This window comes from Delphinus delphis, chromosome 2, assembly GCF_949987515.2.
Source record: "Delphinus delphis chromosome 2, mDelDel1.2, whole genome shotgun sequence".
In the NCBI taxonomy this organism is placed as follows: Eukaryota; Metazoa; Chordata; class Mammalia; order Artiodactyla; family Delphinidae; genus Delphinus; species Delphinus delphis.
In genome coordinates, this window is record NC_082684.1 from 12,970,502 (window position 1) to 12,987,109 (window position 16,608).

A 16,608-nucleotide genomic window follows, 5' to 3' on the forward strand; every position below is an offset into this window, starting at 1 on the left:
TCCTGCTCAGTTTCAACATCAAGATGTTAGCAGAGCTAGTTCCCTCTGAGAGCCACGAGGGAAGGATCTGTTCCAGGCCTCTCTCCTTGGCTTGTAAACGGCTGCCTTCTCCCTGTGTCTTCATATCATCTTCTACCTGTACAAGAGAGTGTCCAAATTTCGCCTTCTTATAAAGACACCAGTTATACTGGATTAGGGCCTACCCTAATGATTTCATTTTAACTTAATTACTTCTGTAAATACCCTATCTCCAAATATGACCACATTCTGATATACTGGGGGTTAGGACTTCAGCATATGAATTTGGGAGGGGGGAACAATTCAGCCCATGACAGATACTTGCTAACACACATAGTGGTGTGCATTACAGGAGAAGAACACGGAGTTGGGAGATTCACCATGGAAACAATCCTGTGCTTGTCCAGAGGATGTTACCTCGTGCCTCAAGGTTGCTTGCTGCAAGCACAACTCTGAGAAAAGGGCCTTGCATTCCTGGCACACAGCAAGGATGTACAGGGGTGCTCAGGACTCACATGGATTGTCTCTCCCAAGAGCAATACTGTCACAGTCTCAGATCAAGGTACAACTGTACCATCCTGAGTCTTTATCAAGTCAGGTTGTGTTTTACACAGATGTAGAATTGATCATGCCTTTCTAACAGTTGCAGAAAACCCTGAGCCACAGCTCTTTAGTTTGCAATAATTATATTTATAAATATCTTTAATACCAGTTAAGGAGTAAGTGTAGAGCTTAGTCAATTGTTGTCTGCTTTTGTCACATAATGAGAAATATTTTTAATTCAAAGAAGAGATGATTTCTTTGCCATTGTTTATAGCAAAAGGAACTAAAAAATATCTTCAGAGTAATTGAATGGCAATAATTTTTTTCTTCCAACAGATGGAATTGCCACTTTTATATGTTATGATTTTACTTTTGAACATTTTTGATTTTTCATCAGGAATAACATATAATAAAGGTAAGTTTCAGACTCTTTTTACTCTCTAAAATAGAGAATATCTCTCAAAACTTCCCCTTTATATCCCTTCCTCACTAACAGTTAAAATATTTTTCTTTTAGTACTTCTTCTTTACTTTATCTTCCAGTTTTTCCCAGGTATTATCTATTGTACTCTGGTCCAGAGGTTTCTAATAATATCATTGTGTACATCGGGACTTTTCTTTTGTTATAGTATTTCATTACTTATAAGTCATAGAATATTTAAATTTTAAGGAACATTTTATATTTGCAAAATTTGAATTATTTGGATAGATCTTTTTGATTTTTCCTCCATGAATGGTTGCATGTAGGATGAATTGTAAACTGAATTATAGGCTAATAGACTGAGAATTTTCTGAAATTAATACATGGATTAAATTGCCCAATAGGACTTTCATGGTGTAAAACTTTACAAAAGGAATAAGACAAATCCACCTCCATTTGTGCAGATTGTATAGATTCTGTAGTATCCTGAACTGGATCTACCAGAACATAGTCGATGGTCAAAAAATTGTTGACTGAGTGGATGGAGAGACTCAGGGTCTCTTCTACACATGGGTGTGTTGCAGAATTGGGTGAGTTCTGGGATGAACCAGTTCTAATTCCTATATTCCACTAGAGAATATATTACACAAGTATGGACATAACCAAAGATTGGATAGTCACTGGCAAACTTATGAGATTTCAGAGAAGGGAGAATGTACTTCCAACTGGGGCAGGGGATGGAGTGAGTCAGAGAAAACACTGTATGAAAGGTATCAATCCATATTTGTCCCCCAAATGTCTGTACATGCATGGGGAAGAGCATCCTACAAAGACAACATCAGGTAAGTGATGAATAAAGTCGTAGAGGTAGGCAACCACAGAACATGAAGGGAGCAGTAAATAGTTCATTCTGACTTGAATGAAGGAATAGAAGAAGTAAAATATTTTGGAAAGATAGGAAACTGGCTTATATTATAGAGGTACTTGAATGCCAAGCTAAGGAATTTGGGCTTTAGTCTATATTCATTGGAAAGTCATTTAAGATGACTGGATAGGGGAGTAACATCTCAAAGCTACAGTTTAGGAAGATTAATGTGGCAGCATTATGTAAAGTAGATTGGTGAAGGGAAAGTTGGTAGGCAGAGAGAACAGACAGAAGACGATGACAGTAGTTTACACCAGATCTTCAGTCATGAAGTCAGTTTTTTGGTCATGCATTGCATCAGTTGGAAAAAAAAAAGTGCAAGCTTGGTTCTCCAATATTTTCTATTTATTTTTAAATTATGTACTTGTACTACTGTACTAATATATTGTGTACCTTGTAAACCTACACAAAAACCAGAAATTAAAAGGGGATGAAAAAGGATGAAATAATCTTTTTAAATTATTATAAAGTATACTGATCAACATCATAAAATTCTTTGAAATTTTAAGATTTTTGGTGAGAAAATGTGATGTAAATATATTTTTTTAAATCTTGGAGTCAAAGTTTATAGAGATTTGAATATCTGGCTCTAATTCAATTTATTTTGGTATTTAACTTAAATTAGCTATTATATTAAAAATATATCTCACAAATTTTTGTATATCTAAATGGGATAAATGCATGTTGGCTTAATGAATAAATCATGATACTCATTTTTCAATCCTATCTATCAACTTTGTAAAGGTTTTTATTGAAAAAATTTTAGTAAGCTTTCAACTTTCTGTATGTCAATCAACTTTTTTCCATTTTAAGCAAATAGTTCCAAACTTCATTGAAATTCATTTGAAATATTTAAATCAAGTAAAAAAAATTTCCATTTTCAAGTTTCTAAAGTATTGCAGATATGACAGTTATTATAGATATATTTATGAGATTTCCAGTAACAAAATCACATACTAATGTGAACATTTCCAGCTGCCTATATTCAAAATGCTCTCTCCACAGCATGCATTTTTAAAGGTATTTAATTTAATGTTCATTGTTCAAATGAACCTTCAGTTTGAATGGATAGACTGAGTCCTGATTTACTTTTTGAAACTATGTGTCAGCATATTCCTGACAGCCATTTGTCATTTCAAAAAGATAAATGGAAATCAAAAAAGCTGGAGTAGAAATTCTCATATCAGCAAAAATAGACTTTAAAATAAAGACTATTACAAGAGACAACGAAGGACAATACATAATGATCAAGAGACCAATCCAAGAAGAAGATATAACAATTGTAAATATTTATGCAGCCAGCATAGGAGCACCTCAATACATAAGGCAAATGCTAACAGGCATAAAAGGGGAAATTGACAGTAACACAATAATAGTAGGGGACTTTAACACCCCACTTTCACAAATGGGCAGATCAACCAAAATGAAAATAAATAAGGAAACACAAACTTTAAATGGTACATTAAACAAGATGGACTTAATTGATATTTATAGGACAATCCATCCAAAAACAACAGAATACACTTTCTTCTGAAGTGCTCATGGAACATTATCCAGGATAGATCATATCTTGGGCCACAAATCAAGCCTTGGTAAATTTAAGAAAAATGAAATTGTATAAGTATCTTTCCCGACCACAATGCTATGAGACTAGATATCAATTACAGGAAAACATCTGTAAAAAATACAAACACATGGAGGCTAAACAATATGCTACTAAATAATCAAGAGATCACTGAAGAAATCAAAGAAGAAATCAAAAAATACCTAGAAACAAATGACAATGAAAACATGACAGCCCAAAACCTATGGGATGCAGCAAAAGCAGTTCTAAGAGGGAAGTTTAGAGCAATACAATCCTACCTCAAGAAACAAGAAACATCTAAAATAAACAAACTAACCTTATACCTAAAGCAATTTGAGAAAGAAGAACAAAAAATCCCCGAAGTTAGTAGAAGGAAAGAAGTCATAAAGATCAGATAAGAAATAAATGAAAAAGAAATGAAGGAAACCATAGCAAAGATCAATAAACTAAAAGCTGGTTCTTTGCGAAGATAAACAAAATTGATAAACCATTAGCCAGACTCATCAAGAAAAAAAGGGAGAAGACTCAAATCAACAGAATTAGAAATGAAAAAGGAGAAGTAACAACTGACACTGCAGAAATACAAAGGATCATGAGAGATTACTACAAGCAACTATTTGCTAATAAAATGGACAACCTGGAGGAAATGGACAAATTCTCAGAAAAGCACAACCTTCTGAGAATGAACCAAGAAGAAATAGAAAATATGAACAGACCAATCACAATCACTGAAATTGAAACTGTGACTAAAAATCTTCCAACAAACAAAAACCCAGGACCAGATGGATTCACAGGTGAATTCTATCAAACATTTAGAGAAGAGCTAACACCTATCCTTCTCAAACTCTTCCAAAATATATCAGAGGGAGGAACACTCCCAAATTCATTCTACAAGGCCACCATCACCCTGATACCAAAACCAGACAGAGATGTTACAAAAAAAGAAAACTATAGGCCAATATCATAGATGAACATAGATGCAAAACTCCTCAACAAAATACTAGCAAACAGAATCCAGCAGCACATTAAAAGAATCGTACACCATGATCAAGTGGGGTTTATCCCAGGAATGCAAGGATTCTTCAATATATGCAAAGAAATCAATGTGATGCACCATATCAACAAATTGAAGGATCAATACTGTATGATCATCTCAATAGATGCAGAAAAAGCTTTTGACAAAATTCAACACCCATTTATGATAAAAAAAATCTCCAGAAAGTAGGAAGAGAGGGAACTTACCTCAATATGATAAAGGCCATAAATGACAAACACACAGCCAACATCATTCTCAATGGTGAAAAACTGAAACCATTTCCTCTAAGATCAGGCACAAGACAAGGTTGCCCACTCTCACCACTATTATTCAACATAGTTTTGGAAGTTTTAGCCACAGCAATCAGAGAAGAAAAAGAAATAAAAGGCATCCAGATCAGAAAAGAAGAAGGAAAACTGTCACTGTTTGCAGATGACATGATACTATACATAGAGAATCCTAAAGATGCCACTAGAAAACTACTAGAGCTAATCAATGAATTTGGTAAAGTAGCAGGATGCAAAATTAATGCACAGAAATCTCTTGCATTCCTATACACTTATAATGAAAAATCTGAAAGAGAAATTAAGGAAACACTCCCATTTACCATTGCAACAAAAAGAATAAAATACCTAGGATAAACCTACCTAGGGAGACAAAAGACCTGTATACAGAAAACTATAAGACACTGATGAAAGAAATTAAAGATGATACAAACAGATGGAGAGATATACCATGTTCTTGGACTGGAAGAATCAACATTATGGAAATGACTCTACTACCCAAAGCAATCTACAGAATCAGTTGTATCCCTATCAAACTACCAATGGCATTTTTCACAGAACTAGAACAAAAAATTGCACAATTTGTATGGAAACACAAAAGACCCCAAATAGCCAAAGCAATCTTGAGAAAGAAAGATGGAGTTGGAGGATTCAGACTCCCTGACTTCAGACTATACTACAAAGCTACAGTAATCAAGACAGTATGGTACTGGCACAAAAACAGACATATAGATCAATGGAACAGGATAGAAAGCCCAGAGATACACCCATGCACCTATGGTCACCTTATCTTTGATAAAAGTGGCAGGAATGTACAGTGGAGAAAGGACAGCCTCTTCAATAAGTGGTGCTGGGAAAACTGGACAGGTACATGTAAAAGTATGAGATTAGATCACTCCCTAACAGCATACACAAAAATAAGCTCAAAATGGATTAGAGACCTAAATGTAAGGCCAGAAACTATCAAACTCTTAGAGGAAAACATAGGCAGAACACTCTATGACATAAATCACAGCAAGATCCTTTCTGACCCACCTCCTAGAGTAATGGAAATAAAAACAAAAATAAACAAATGGGACCTAATGAAACTTAAAAGCTTTTGCACAGCAAAGGAAACCATAAACAAGACCAAAAGACAACCCTCAGAATGGGAGAAAATATTTGCAAATGAAGCAACTGACAAAGGATTAATCTCAAAAATTTACAAGAAGCTCATGCAGCTCAATAACAAAAAAACAAGCAACCCAATCCAAAAATGGGCAGAAGACCTAAACAGACATTTCTCCAAAGAAGATATACAGACTGCCAACAAACACATGAAAGAATGCTCAACATCATTAATCATTAGAGAAATGCAAATCAAAACTACAATGAGATATCATCTCACACCAGTCAGAATGGCCATCATCAAAAAATCTAGAAACAATAAATGCTGGAGAGGGTGTGGAGAAAAGGGAACACTCTTGCACTGCTGGTGGGAATGTGAATTGGTTCAGCCACTATGGAGAACAGTATGGAGGTTCCTTAAAAAACTACAAATAGAACTACCATATGACCCAGCAATCCCACTACTGGGCATATACCCTGAGAAAACCAAAATTCAAAAAGAGTCATGTACCACAATGTTCACTGCAGCTCTATTTACAATAGCCAGGACATGGAAGCAACCTAAGTGTCCTTCAACAGATGAATGGATAAAGAGGATGTGGCACATATATACAATGGAATATTACTGTCAATGGAATATAGTCTGTCATACAGAGGAGTGAAGGAAGTCAGAAAGAGAAACAGATACCGTAGGCTAACACATATGTATGGAACCTAAAAAAAAGAAAAAGGTTCTGAAGAACCTAGGGGCAGGACAGGAATAAAGATGCAGACATAGAGAATGGACTTGAGGACATGGGGAGGGGGAAGGGTAAGCTGAGACGAAGTGAGAGGGTGACACTGACATATATACACTACCAAATGTAAAATAGGTAGCTAGTGGGAAGCAGCCACATAGCACAGGGAGATCAGCTTGTTGCTTTGTGACCAACTAGAGGGGTGGGATAGGGAGGGTGGGAGGGAGATGCAAGAGGGAGGGGATACGGGCATATATGTATAGGTATAGCTGATTTACTTTGTTATACAGCAACAACTAATGCAACAATGTAGGCAATTATACTCCAATAAAGATGTTTAAAAAAAAAGGGTCAGAAAATTTAAAACACTTTTTAAAAAGTAATATAAAAATATCCCTAACTCATCTTTAGACAGTTTTTTAAGAAGTACTTTGCCATTGTATACCACCAAAACCCATGTTTGTTACAAAAGATGTTTGTAGTCACCCTTCATCTAGCCTTACGTCTGATGTCCTTCAGTACTTTTGCAGCATCTGGCTTCAACTTCATTGAGACATAGAAAACCAGAGCTGGACAATATTTAAAGCTGTAAAACTACAATTTTTTCAGGGACTGTTGCAATTGAGGAAAAAAGATCTCAGTATAGAACTAGTCTCAATTCCAAATACAACATAGGCAAGTGGGAATTTATAGCCAAGGAGCAGGTTCATTGTGGGGGAAATTGTGTCTTTGTATGGAAAATTACTAAGAGGAGACATCAAGAGTAGGGAGGATTCTTGCTCAGCTAACCAAACAGTATTCTTGCTGAGGGCAGGCCAGCATGACCATTTGGGTGGATGGTAGGGGATGAGGAATTTGAGTAGATATTGAGAGTGGTTAGATATCAAGGATGGGGCGGGCTTCCCTTGGTGGTGCAGTGAAGAATCTGTCTGCCAATGCAGCATACACGGGTTCGAGCCCTGGTCTGGGAAGATCCCACATGCTGCGGAGCAGCTAAGCCTGTGCGCCACAACTACTAAGCCTGTGCTCTAGAGCCTGTGAGCCACAACTACTGAAGCCTGCAACAAGAGAAGCCACCACAATAAGAAGCTTGCACACAGCAACGAGGAGTAGCCCCTGCTCACCGCAACTAGAGAAAGCCCGTGTGCAGCAACAAAAGACCCAATGCAGCCACAATAAATAAATAAATAAATTAAATAAATTTTAAAAAAAGGATGGGGGGCGTTTCTCTCTAAGATGACTTAGTAGGATTCTTGTGAAAATAGCTATACAGGTCTAGCAAGGGATAGGGCCTATCCTCTTCATCAAATCAAGTCCTGCCTTTTTCCAAGAAGGAGTCTGAATTTATGCCCCAGATTAGAGGAATACATATGACATTGATGAGTGGTCCCATCACAGCCTCTTTCCTCAAACTCAAGATAAGGAGAAGGGATAGAGGATTCTGGGAAGATGGCAGAGTGAGAAGCACAAGAAATCTGCCTCCCCAACTGGACAACAACTGCACTGGCCGAATCTGTCTGATACAACTTTTTTGGAACTCTGGAGTCTGCTGAAGGCTTACAACTTCTAGGGGAAGGCTTGGACAGTAAGTTGCAGTTAATTTCAGTCATTGTCAACTCTTATCACAGTAGAAACTACCCATGCCCCACCCTCAACCTCATGGCATGCAGCTGTGCACGTGTTACTGGAGCAGTCACACACAACTTGCAGAAGCTAGGATGGGCAAAAAGGACCCTGTCTTCCAAATATTGAGAATCTGTACTCTGCTGCTTCTGATCACAGAGGTGCAAAGAGGCAGGCAGCCATTGTTGTTGTACCTCCCCTCATTGTTGCAAACTCTTCTCCCTCAGCTGAATAGATTTTCAAGGGGCTTAAAGGACCAGTGCCCTTTTTACTCCCTTTTTCATTTTTTTCCTCTTTGGGAGCCAGACATTAAAGACTATCAAAAAAAACACAAACAAAAAAAACTGCATTTAAGGGGATAAATTACAAAGTGACAACACATGCCCAGGGAAAAAAGACACAGGCTCATAAAAGACCTAAGAAGACCTTAAATTTACACCTGAGGTTGATCCTTGATACAGAGACAGCCTACAACAATTTTTTAGAAATCCGAAAGACAAAAACAGTAACAAAAAAAAGCAAATCCTGGGGAATGAGGAGAATCTAATTTCCAGAGTTACCACACTATTAGATTCAACTGTCCAGTTTTCAACAGAAAATTATAAGACATACAAAGAAACAGGAGAGTATGGCCCATTAAAGGAAAAAAATAAGTCACCAGAAATTATCCTGAAAAAAGATTGGATGGCAGATCTACTAGACAAAGACTTTAAAACAACCATGTTAAAGTTGCTTCCAAAACCAAAGAAGATGTGGAGAAGGTCAAGAAAACAATGTATGAGCAAAATGGAAGTATTAATAGAGGAATAGAAAACCTGAAACGAAACCAAGAAGAAATGCAGGGGCTGAAAAGTACGATAACTGAAATGAAAAACTCACTAGAGGGATTCAAAGGCAGATTTAAGCAGGCAGAAGAAAAAAACAGCAACTTGAATGTAAGACAGTTGTAATTATCAAGTCTCAGGAACAGAAAGAAAAAAGGTTGAAGAAAAGTGTAGAGTGTAAGAGACCTCTGGGAAACCATCAAGTGGACCAACACACATTGTGGGAGTAACAGCAGAAGAGAGAGAGAAAGGAGCAGAGAGACTATTTGAAGAAATAATGGCTAAAAACTTCCTAAATTTGATGAAAGGCATAAATATGTATAATATATATATATATATATATATATATATCTATATATATATCTCCAGGAAGTTAAACAAACTCCAAGTCAGATGAACTGACAGAGACCTACACCAAGACACACTATAATCAAACTTTCAAAAGCCAAAGAAAAAGAGAGAATCTTGAAAGCAGCAAGAGAGAAATGAATAACCACACACAAAGAATCCTCAATTAGATAATAAGCAGATTTCTTATCAGAAACTTTGGAGTCCAGAAGGCAGTGGACTGATATATTCAAATTGCTAAAAGAAAAACCAGTCAGCCAAGAATCCTATATCTGGGAAAACTGTCCTCAAGAGTGAGGAAGAAATTAAGGCATTCCCAGGTAAACAAAAGCTGAGGGAGCTTGTTACCACTAGATTTGCCATGTAAAAAATGCTCAAGGGAGTCCTGCAAGGGGAAATGAAAGGACACTAGACAGTCACTTGAAGCAGTAGGGAGAAATAAAGGTAAATATGTGGGTAATTATATTGTAACAATGGATTGTAACTCCACTTTTTATTTTCTACATGATTTAAGAGACTAATACATTCTAAAGAAAAAAATTGTTAGTACAAAAGTTACTATCATTGTAATTTTGGTTTGTAACTCCAAATCTTGTTTTCTACATAACTTAAGAGACTAATGCATTCAAAAGAATTATTAGTTCTTGTTTTGGGGGCACACAATATTTAAAGGTATAATTTTATGATATCAACAACTGAAAGGAGTGGGGATGGAGCTTTAAAGGAGCAGAGTTTTTCTATGTTATTGGAGTTAAGCTGCTATAAATTCAAATTAGGGTAGTACACCATTAGGATGTTAAATGTAATCCCCATGGTAATCACAAAGGAAATAGCTATAAAATATACATGAAAGGAATTTACATGTTTCACTACAAAAAGAAAATCAACTAAATACAAAAGAAGGCAGTAATGCAGGAATGAAGGACAAAAAAGTTATAAGGTATATAGAAAACTAATAGCAAAATGATAGAAGTAAGTCTCTCCTTATCAGTAATCACTTTAACTACAAATGGATTAAATTTCCCAATCAAAACTGGGAGATTGGCAGAATGGGTAAAAACACATGATCAAAAACAAAAACAAATAATCACACATGATCCAACTCTATGCTGTCTATGAGAGACTCTTTTATTTTATTTTATTTTATTTTATTTGGCCATGCCACAGCATGCTGGATCTTAGTTCCCTGACCAGGGAGCGAACCCATGCCCCCTGCAGTGGAAGCGCAGAGTCCTAACCACTGCACTGCCAGGGAATTCCCAGAGAGACTCACTTTAGAACAAGATAAGAAGGAGGGATCTTCCTCCCAACACTCCCACCCTTTGGGGAGAGGAGTCATATCAGTAGCTCTCTATCAAAACATAAATTCACTCCAATCTCCAACTTCTGTCCCTTTTATATGTTCACCAAGGTTGAGGAGTTTAAGAGTGAAGAACTGGTTTTTGGCCACCTCTGAAAATCTGTATCATAGCCTAGCATGTGTTATATTTTATTTTAGTGCTCAGTCAAACCTTTCTTTTTAGTGTCCTGATATTGTGTCTTTAAAATGAAAAAATAAAGTGGAAAATTTAAACTTTATCTAGAGTGATGTGAATTTAAAATATACAATTATAATTCTTATACTTTAAAAATATTTTCTGTTTAAAAAATATGGTTCTTTTAATGGAAATTCTTCATTAGTGACCTAAAAATATATATATATATGTTTGTGTTATTTAGGTGATACGGAGAAACGCTTTGCTTGTGCTAGCGAAGGGTTCCCCCAAAAGAATGAAATAATCAAGTTGTATCTTTCCTCTGATGACTTGGTAAGGTCCACTAATAGCATGTGCTACACGCCCTCATATTCCTTTTAAGTGCATAGGTGAAACCATTAGCACTGTACGCTCTTCAAATACCTTCTACTATTTTCAGACTTGGGGAGGTGAAATTTGATATAAATAATCCTTTCTATCCTTTCTATTTCATTCCACTTGGATCAAGTAAAATATTTCATTTAGCCATTGAACACCCTGGGTGGTTTGCTTTTTTTTTTTTTTTTAAGATGGCTCCATCCCTTTTTTAAAAAGACTGGCTGTAATGCTCTTCATTTTTTATGGTTCTAATCTGTCCATCTGAAGTTTGACAGATGTAGCCTGTTAGTGAAAGAACGTTACCTCACATGACCTTGGGAAAGAATCTTTCCCTTTTATAACAAGTACCACATTGTAGGTGTCATTTTGGGTAGGGGATTATTTGACTCCTTTGATTCAAATAATGGCAAAATTTTTAAAAACACAACAAAATAAGCTCTACTGTTAAGATAGTCATGCAGCAAATGCTAACAAAAACATAAATTAATAAAAATTGCACAGATTGTCTAAAAGTCTATGATAAATAAAACAAAACGAAGAAAAACACCCCATGAGGACAAATACATTTATCCTAAAGTCTGTTTTGACTTAGTTCCCGGTTCCTTCTTAATATGCCAAACGTATATTTAGTTTTTTATTTACAACTATTGTGAAGTGCAAGCCCTTTGAGTCACACGTGTCTTTCCTATTTGTGATTAAATATTATGGAAAAGGAACGGGCTCTATAGGAAGAGAGACCTACAGAGCTGGGGTCAAATTTTGGTTCTGCCATATATGGTATGTGTGCCCTAGGGCAGGTTACCTAACCTCTCTGATCCTCAGTTTTGTCCTTTTGAAAGGGAAGTATAATCTACTTTTTGGATAGTTGTGATGTGGTAGTTCTAGAAGAAGTATTAGTAGAAATAATAGCTAGCATTTATAAAGTGTTTGTCAGGCATTTTTCAAAATGTTTTATGTTCATTATGACATTTAATCTTCTGTAAGATAAGTACTGTAGGGGAGTACTGAACCTCCCCTCTTAGGTTCAGTGGCTGGAGCCTGTAAAACAAACTGACAAAAGACAGATTAAGCAGGAGATAAAAATGAAGTTTGGGAATTCCCTGGCAGTCCAGTGGTTAGGACTCAGTGCTTTCACTGCTGTGACCCAGGTTGAGTCCCTGGTTTGAGAACTAAGATCCTGCAAGCCTCACGGCACAGCCAAAAAATCCCTAAAAAACAAAAACAAACAACAAACAAAACAAAAAAAGCAGAGTTTATTTACACATGCAATGCACATACCCATGGGAGAACTCAACGATGAGTAACTCAAAGGGATCCTTAGAATTGGGAGCTTATATAATATCTTAACAAAGTGCAATAAATTGTGGAGAAGTTGAAGACAAAGGAAAAGGGTTTGAGTTTATCTCCCTGCCAAGCCCCATTAGAAAATAAGTTCCATTAGGTCAGGGGTTTTTGCCTGTTTGGTTTAATTCTGTTTCACCAGCACCTATAACACTGCCTGATTCATGCTAAGGGGTCAGTAAATATCTTTGGAATGAACATGTTTCCCCATTTTATAGATAGGGAAACTGAAATTCAGATAGGTAACTTGCCCAGAGGGATCTTAACTACTAGGAGAACTAAGTTAGATGAAGCTCTTCTTATCCATATTGGTTTTCAGGGAAATCTACCATTTGTGATTGCTACCTTTTCATATACCTTCTCAAAACTGGGAAATATTCAATAAAAATGCAGTAAAATGAGTTTTGCTTTATATATTTGCTTTTTTATTTAGACACAAAATAATGATTTTAATAAAATAGGAATTTCTACATGTGATAGCATGTGACTTTGAGTCTATGTTTGTTAAACATAATAACTCTATGACCATTTCTATGACAGAAAAGATTATTATAGGATGAATTGAAACCTATGATGACACTGGCATAATAGGCTGATGGGTTCTGAAAGTGTACTTTTCAAAATAGATTTTTTTCCAAGTTAAAGACTAGAATTACTAGAGATAGCAATCTTCAGCAGCATCTACTTTTCATAGATTTCTCCTCACTTTCAAATTAATGTAAAATATGCTCTTCTCCATCAAATTGTCACTACTTGTTTTTTTTCTCTTTCCTGAAGAAAATCCAGTGTTTTTTCCAATCTGAAATTGAGCTTACTTCAAAGGAATTTCTAAGCGTGTTCACATCAGGAGGACTTGCTCCAAGCTTGGGAATCATAAATAGTACATATACGGGCATCTTTCACTTTAATTTAACTTTGGTAATTACATTTTATTTTATTTTGTGGTATGTTATTAACAAGAAGAATACTCTTCCTTTTAGCATGTGTTTTTAAAAACAGCTAGTCCAGTAATATTACATCTGTATGTGGTTTAAACCCAATAATACATTGTTATACTTTTTACTTTAAAGTCATTTTTTAAAGAAATTAAGAGAAGAAAAGAAAAAGATTCATGTGGGGTTTTTTTTTTTTTTTTACTTTTTATTGCCATCCAGTGTCTTCAGCATAAAGAACTTGTAGCATTTCTTACAGTGCAGGTCTGCTGGCAATTAATTCTCTGGAAGTTGTTTCCCCTTTATTTCACCTTTTTGTGTGTTAGGGTAACAACTTCATTAAGATATAATTTATATACCATACAATTTGCCTATTTAAAGTGTACAATTAAATGGTTTTTAGTATATTCATAGAGTGCAACCATCACTACTATCTAATTTTAGAACACTTTCATCACTTCCAAAAGACAGCCCATACCCATTGACAATCACTCCACATTCTACCTTCTACTCCTCAGTCTTAAGCAACCACTAATCTACTTTCTGTCTCTGTAGATTTGCTTATTCTGAACATTTCATGTAAATGAAGTCATATAATATGCCGTCTTCTGTGACTGGCTTCTTTCGGTTAGAATAACGTTTTCAAGGTTCATCCATGTGATAGCATGTATCAGTACTTCACTTCTTTATATTGCCAAATAATATCCCACTGTTTTGGTACCATATTTTGTTTATCCATTCATCAGTTGATGAACATTTGGGTTTTCTCCACTTTTTGGCTATTATGAATAATGCTGCTATGAACTTCTGTGTACAGTTTTTGTGTGGAAATTTTGGTTTTTTATTTCTCTTCTGTATATAACTAGAAAATGGAATTGCTAGGTTATAGGGTAACTCTATATTTAACTTTCTGAGGAACTGCCAGACTGTTTTCCACAGTGGTTGGACTCTTTTACATACCCATCATCAGTATATTTGGGTTCAAATTTCCACATTCTCACCAACACTTGTTATTTTCTGTTTTTTGTTTTGTTTTGTTTTGTTATAGCCATCCCACTGGGTGTGAAGTGCTATCTCATTATATTTTGATTTGCATTTCCCTGATGATTAATGATGTTGAGCATCTTTTCATTGCTCAACAGTGTTTATTGGCCATTTGAATATCTTCTTTGTGAAGATATCTATATAGATTATTAATTGAGTTGTCTTTTTATTGTTGAGTTGTAAAAGTTCTTTATACATTCTCAATTCAAGTCCCTTATCAGACAAATGACTTGCAAATATTTTCTTCCATTCTGTGGGTGGATTTTTTATTTTCATGGTACTGTCTTTTGATGCACAAAAATGTTTTTGATGAAGTCTTAGGTATCTATTTTTTCTTTTGTTGCTTATTCTTTTAGTGTCATAAATAGGAATCCATTGCCTAATCCAGAGTAATGGAGATTTACCCCTATGTTTTCTTCTGAGAGGTTCATAGTTTTACCTTTTACATTTAGGTCTTTGATATATTTTGAGTTGAATTTTGTGTGTGGTGTGGGATAGGGGGGTCCACATTCATTATTTTGTGGATATCCAGCTATCCTAGCACCATCTGTTGAAAATACTATTACTGTTTCCCTACTGAATTGTTTTGGCACTTTTGCTGAAAATCAATCAACTCTAAATGTGAGGGTTTATTTCTGGATTATCAAATCTATTGCTTTGATCTATACATCTACCCTTATTCCAGTACCATGTTGTTTTGTTACTGCTGCTTTGTAGTAAGTTTTGAAATTGAGAAGGAAGAGTCCTCCATCTTTGTTCTTCTTTTTCAAGATTGTTTTTGCTAGCCTCCATATAAATTTCACTAGTTTCCATATGAATTTTAGGATAAACTTGTCAATTTTTACAAAGAAGCCAGCTGCAATTCTAATAGGGATTGTGTTGAGTTTGTAGATCAGTTTTGGGAGTATCACCATTTTAGTAATCTTCCAATCCATGAATATGGGTTGTCTTTCCATTTATTTACATTTTCTTGAATTTCTTTCAACAGTTTTTCGTAGTTTTCAGAGTATAAGTTTTGCACTTCCTTTTTTTTTTTTTTTTTTTTTTTTTGTGGTACTTGGGCCTCTCACTGTTGTGTCCTCTCCTGTTACGGAGCACAGGCTCCGGGCGCACAGGCTCAGCAGCCATGGCTCATGGGCCTAGCCGCTCCATGGCATGTGGGATCTTCCCAGACTGGGGCACGAACCCGTGTCCCCTGCATTGGCAGGCGGACTCTCAACCACTGCACCACCAGGGAAGCCCTGCACTTCTTTTGTTAAATTTATGTCTAATATTTTATTCTTTGTGATGCTGTTGTAAGGAGAATTGCTTTCTTATTCTCATTTCCAGAGTGTTCTTTGCAAGTGTATAAAAAATACACTTAATTTTTGTATATTTATCTTATATCCTGAACTTGCTGAACTCATTTATAAATTCTAGTAGTTTTTAGTGGTCACCTTAGTTTTTGAATGATTATTTTGTCAGATATAGAATTGCTGGGTGACTTCATTTGCTTTCAGCATTTTGAATATGTCATTCTGCATTTTGAATATGTCACCTGATACCATTGTTTCTGAATGAGAAGTCAGCTATTAATTTTATTATTGTCCCCTGTATGTAATGTGTTATTTTTCTCTGGGTGCTTTTAAGATGTTCTCTTTGTATTTACCCTGAGAGGTTCTCTGGGCTACTTGGATTGAATTTGGAAAGTCTTCAACCACTATTTCTCCAAAGAAATGTTCTACCCCTTTCTCTGTCTCTTTGCCTGACTGGGACTCCAATTAGGCACATTTTGGAACACGTTTTATTGACCCACAGATCTCTACGGCTCCATTTATTTTTCTTTAATCATTTTCCACCTTTTTCAAATTGAATAATTTCAATTGTTATATATCTAAGTTCACTTATTCTTTCTTTCTTTTTTTAAATAAATTTATTTATTTTATTTTTTTATATTTGCGTTGGGTCTTTGTTGCTGTGCACGGGCTTTCTCTGGTTGCGGCAAGCAG

General features: G+C 35.7%; 1 protein-coding gene across 1 annotated transcript in view; it reads left to right on the plus strand.

Moving 5' to 3' along the window:
- Positions 1-897: 897 nt before the first annotated feature.
- Positions 898-16,608, plus strand: part of CATSPERB (cation channel sperm associated auxiliary subunit beta) — a 124,093-nt gene continuing 108,382 nt past the window's right edge. The window contains exons 1-3 of the mRNA XM_060001248.1: positions 898-976; positions 11,170-11,258; positions 13,422-13,562. Of these exons, the coding sequence (XP_059857231.1) occupies positions 898-976; positions 11,170-11,258; positions 13,422-13,562 (309 nt within the window). The remainder of the gene's footprint in view (positions 977-11,169; positions 11,259-13,421; positions 13,563-16,608) is intronic.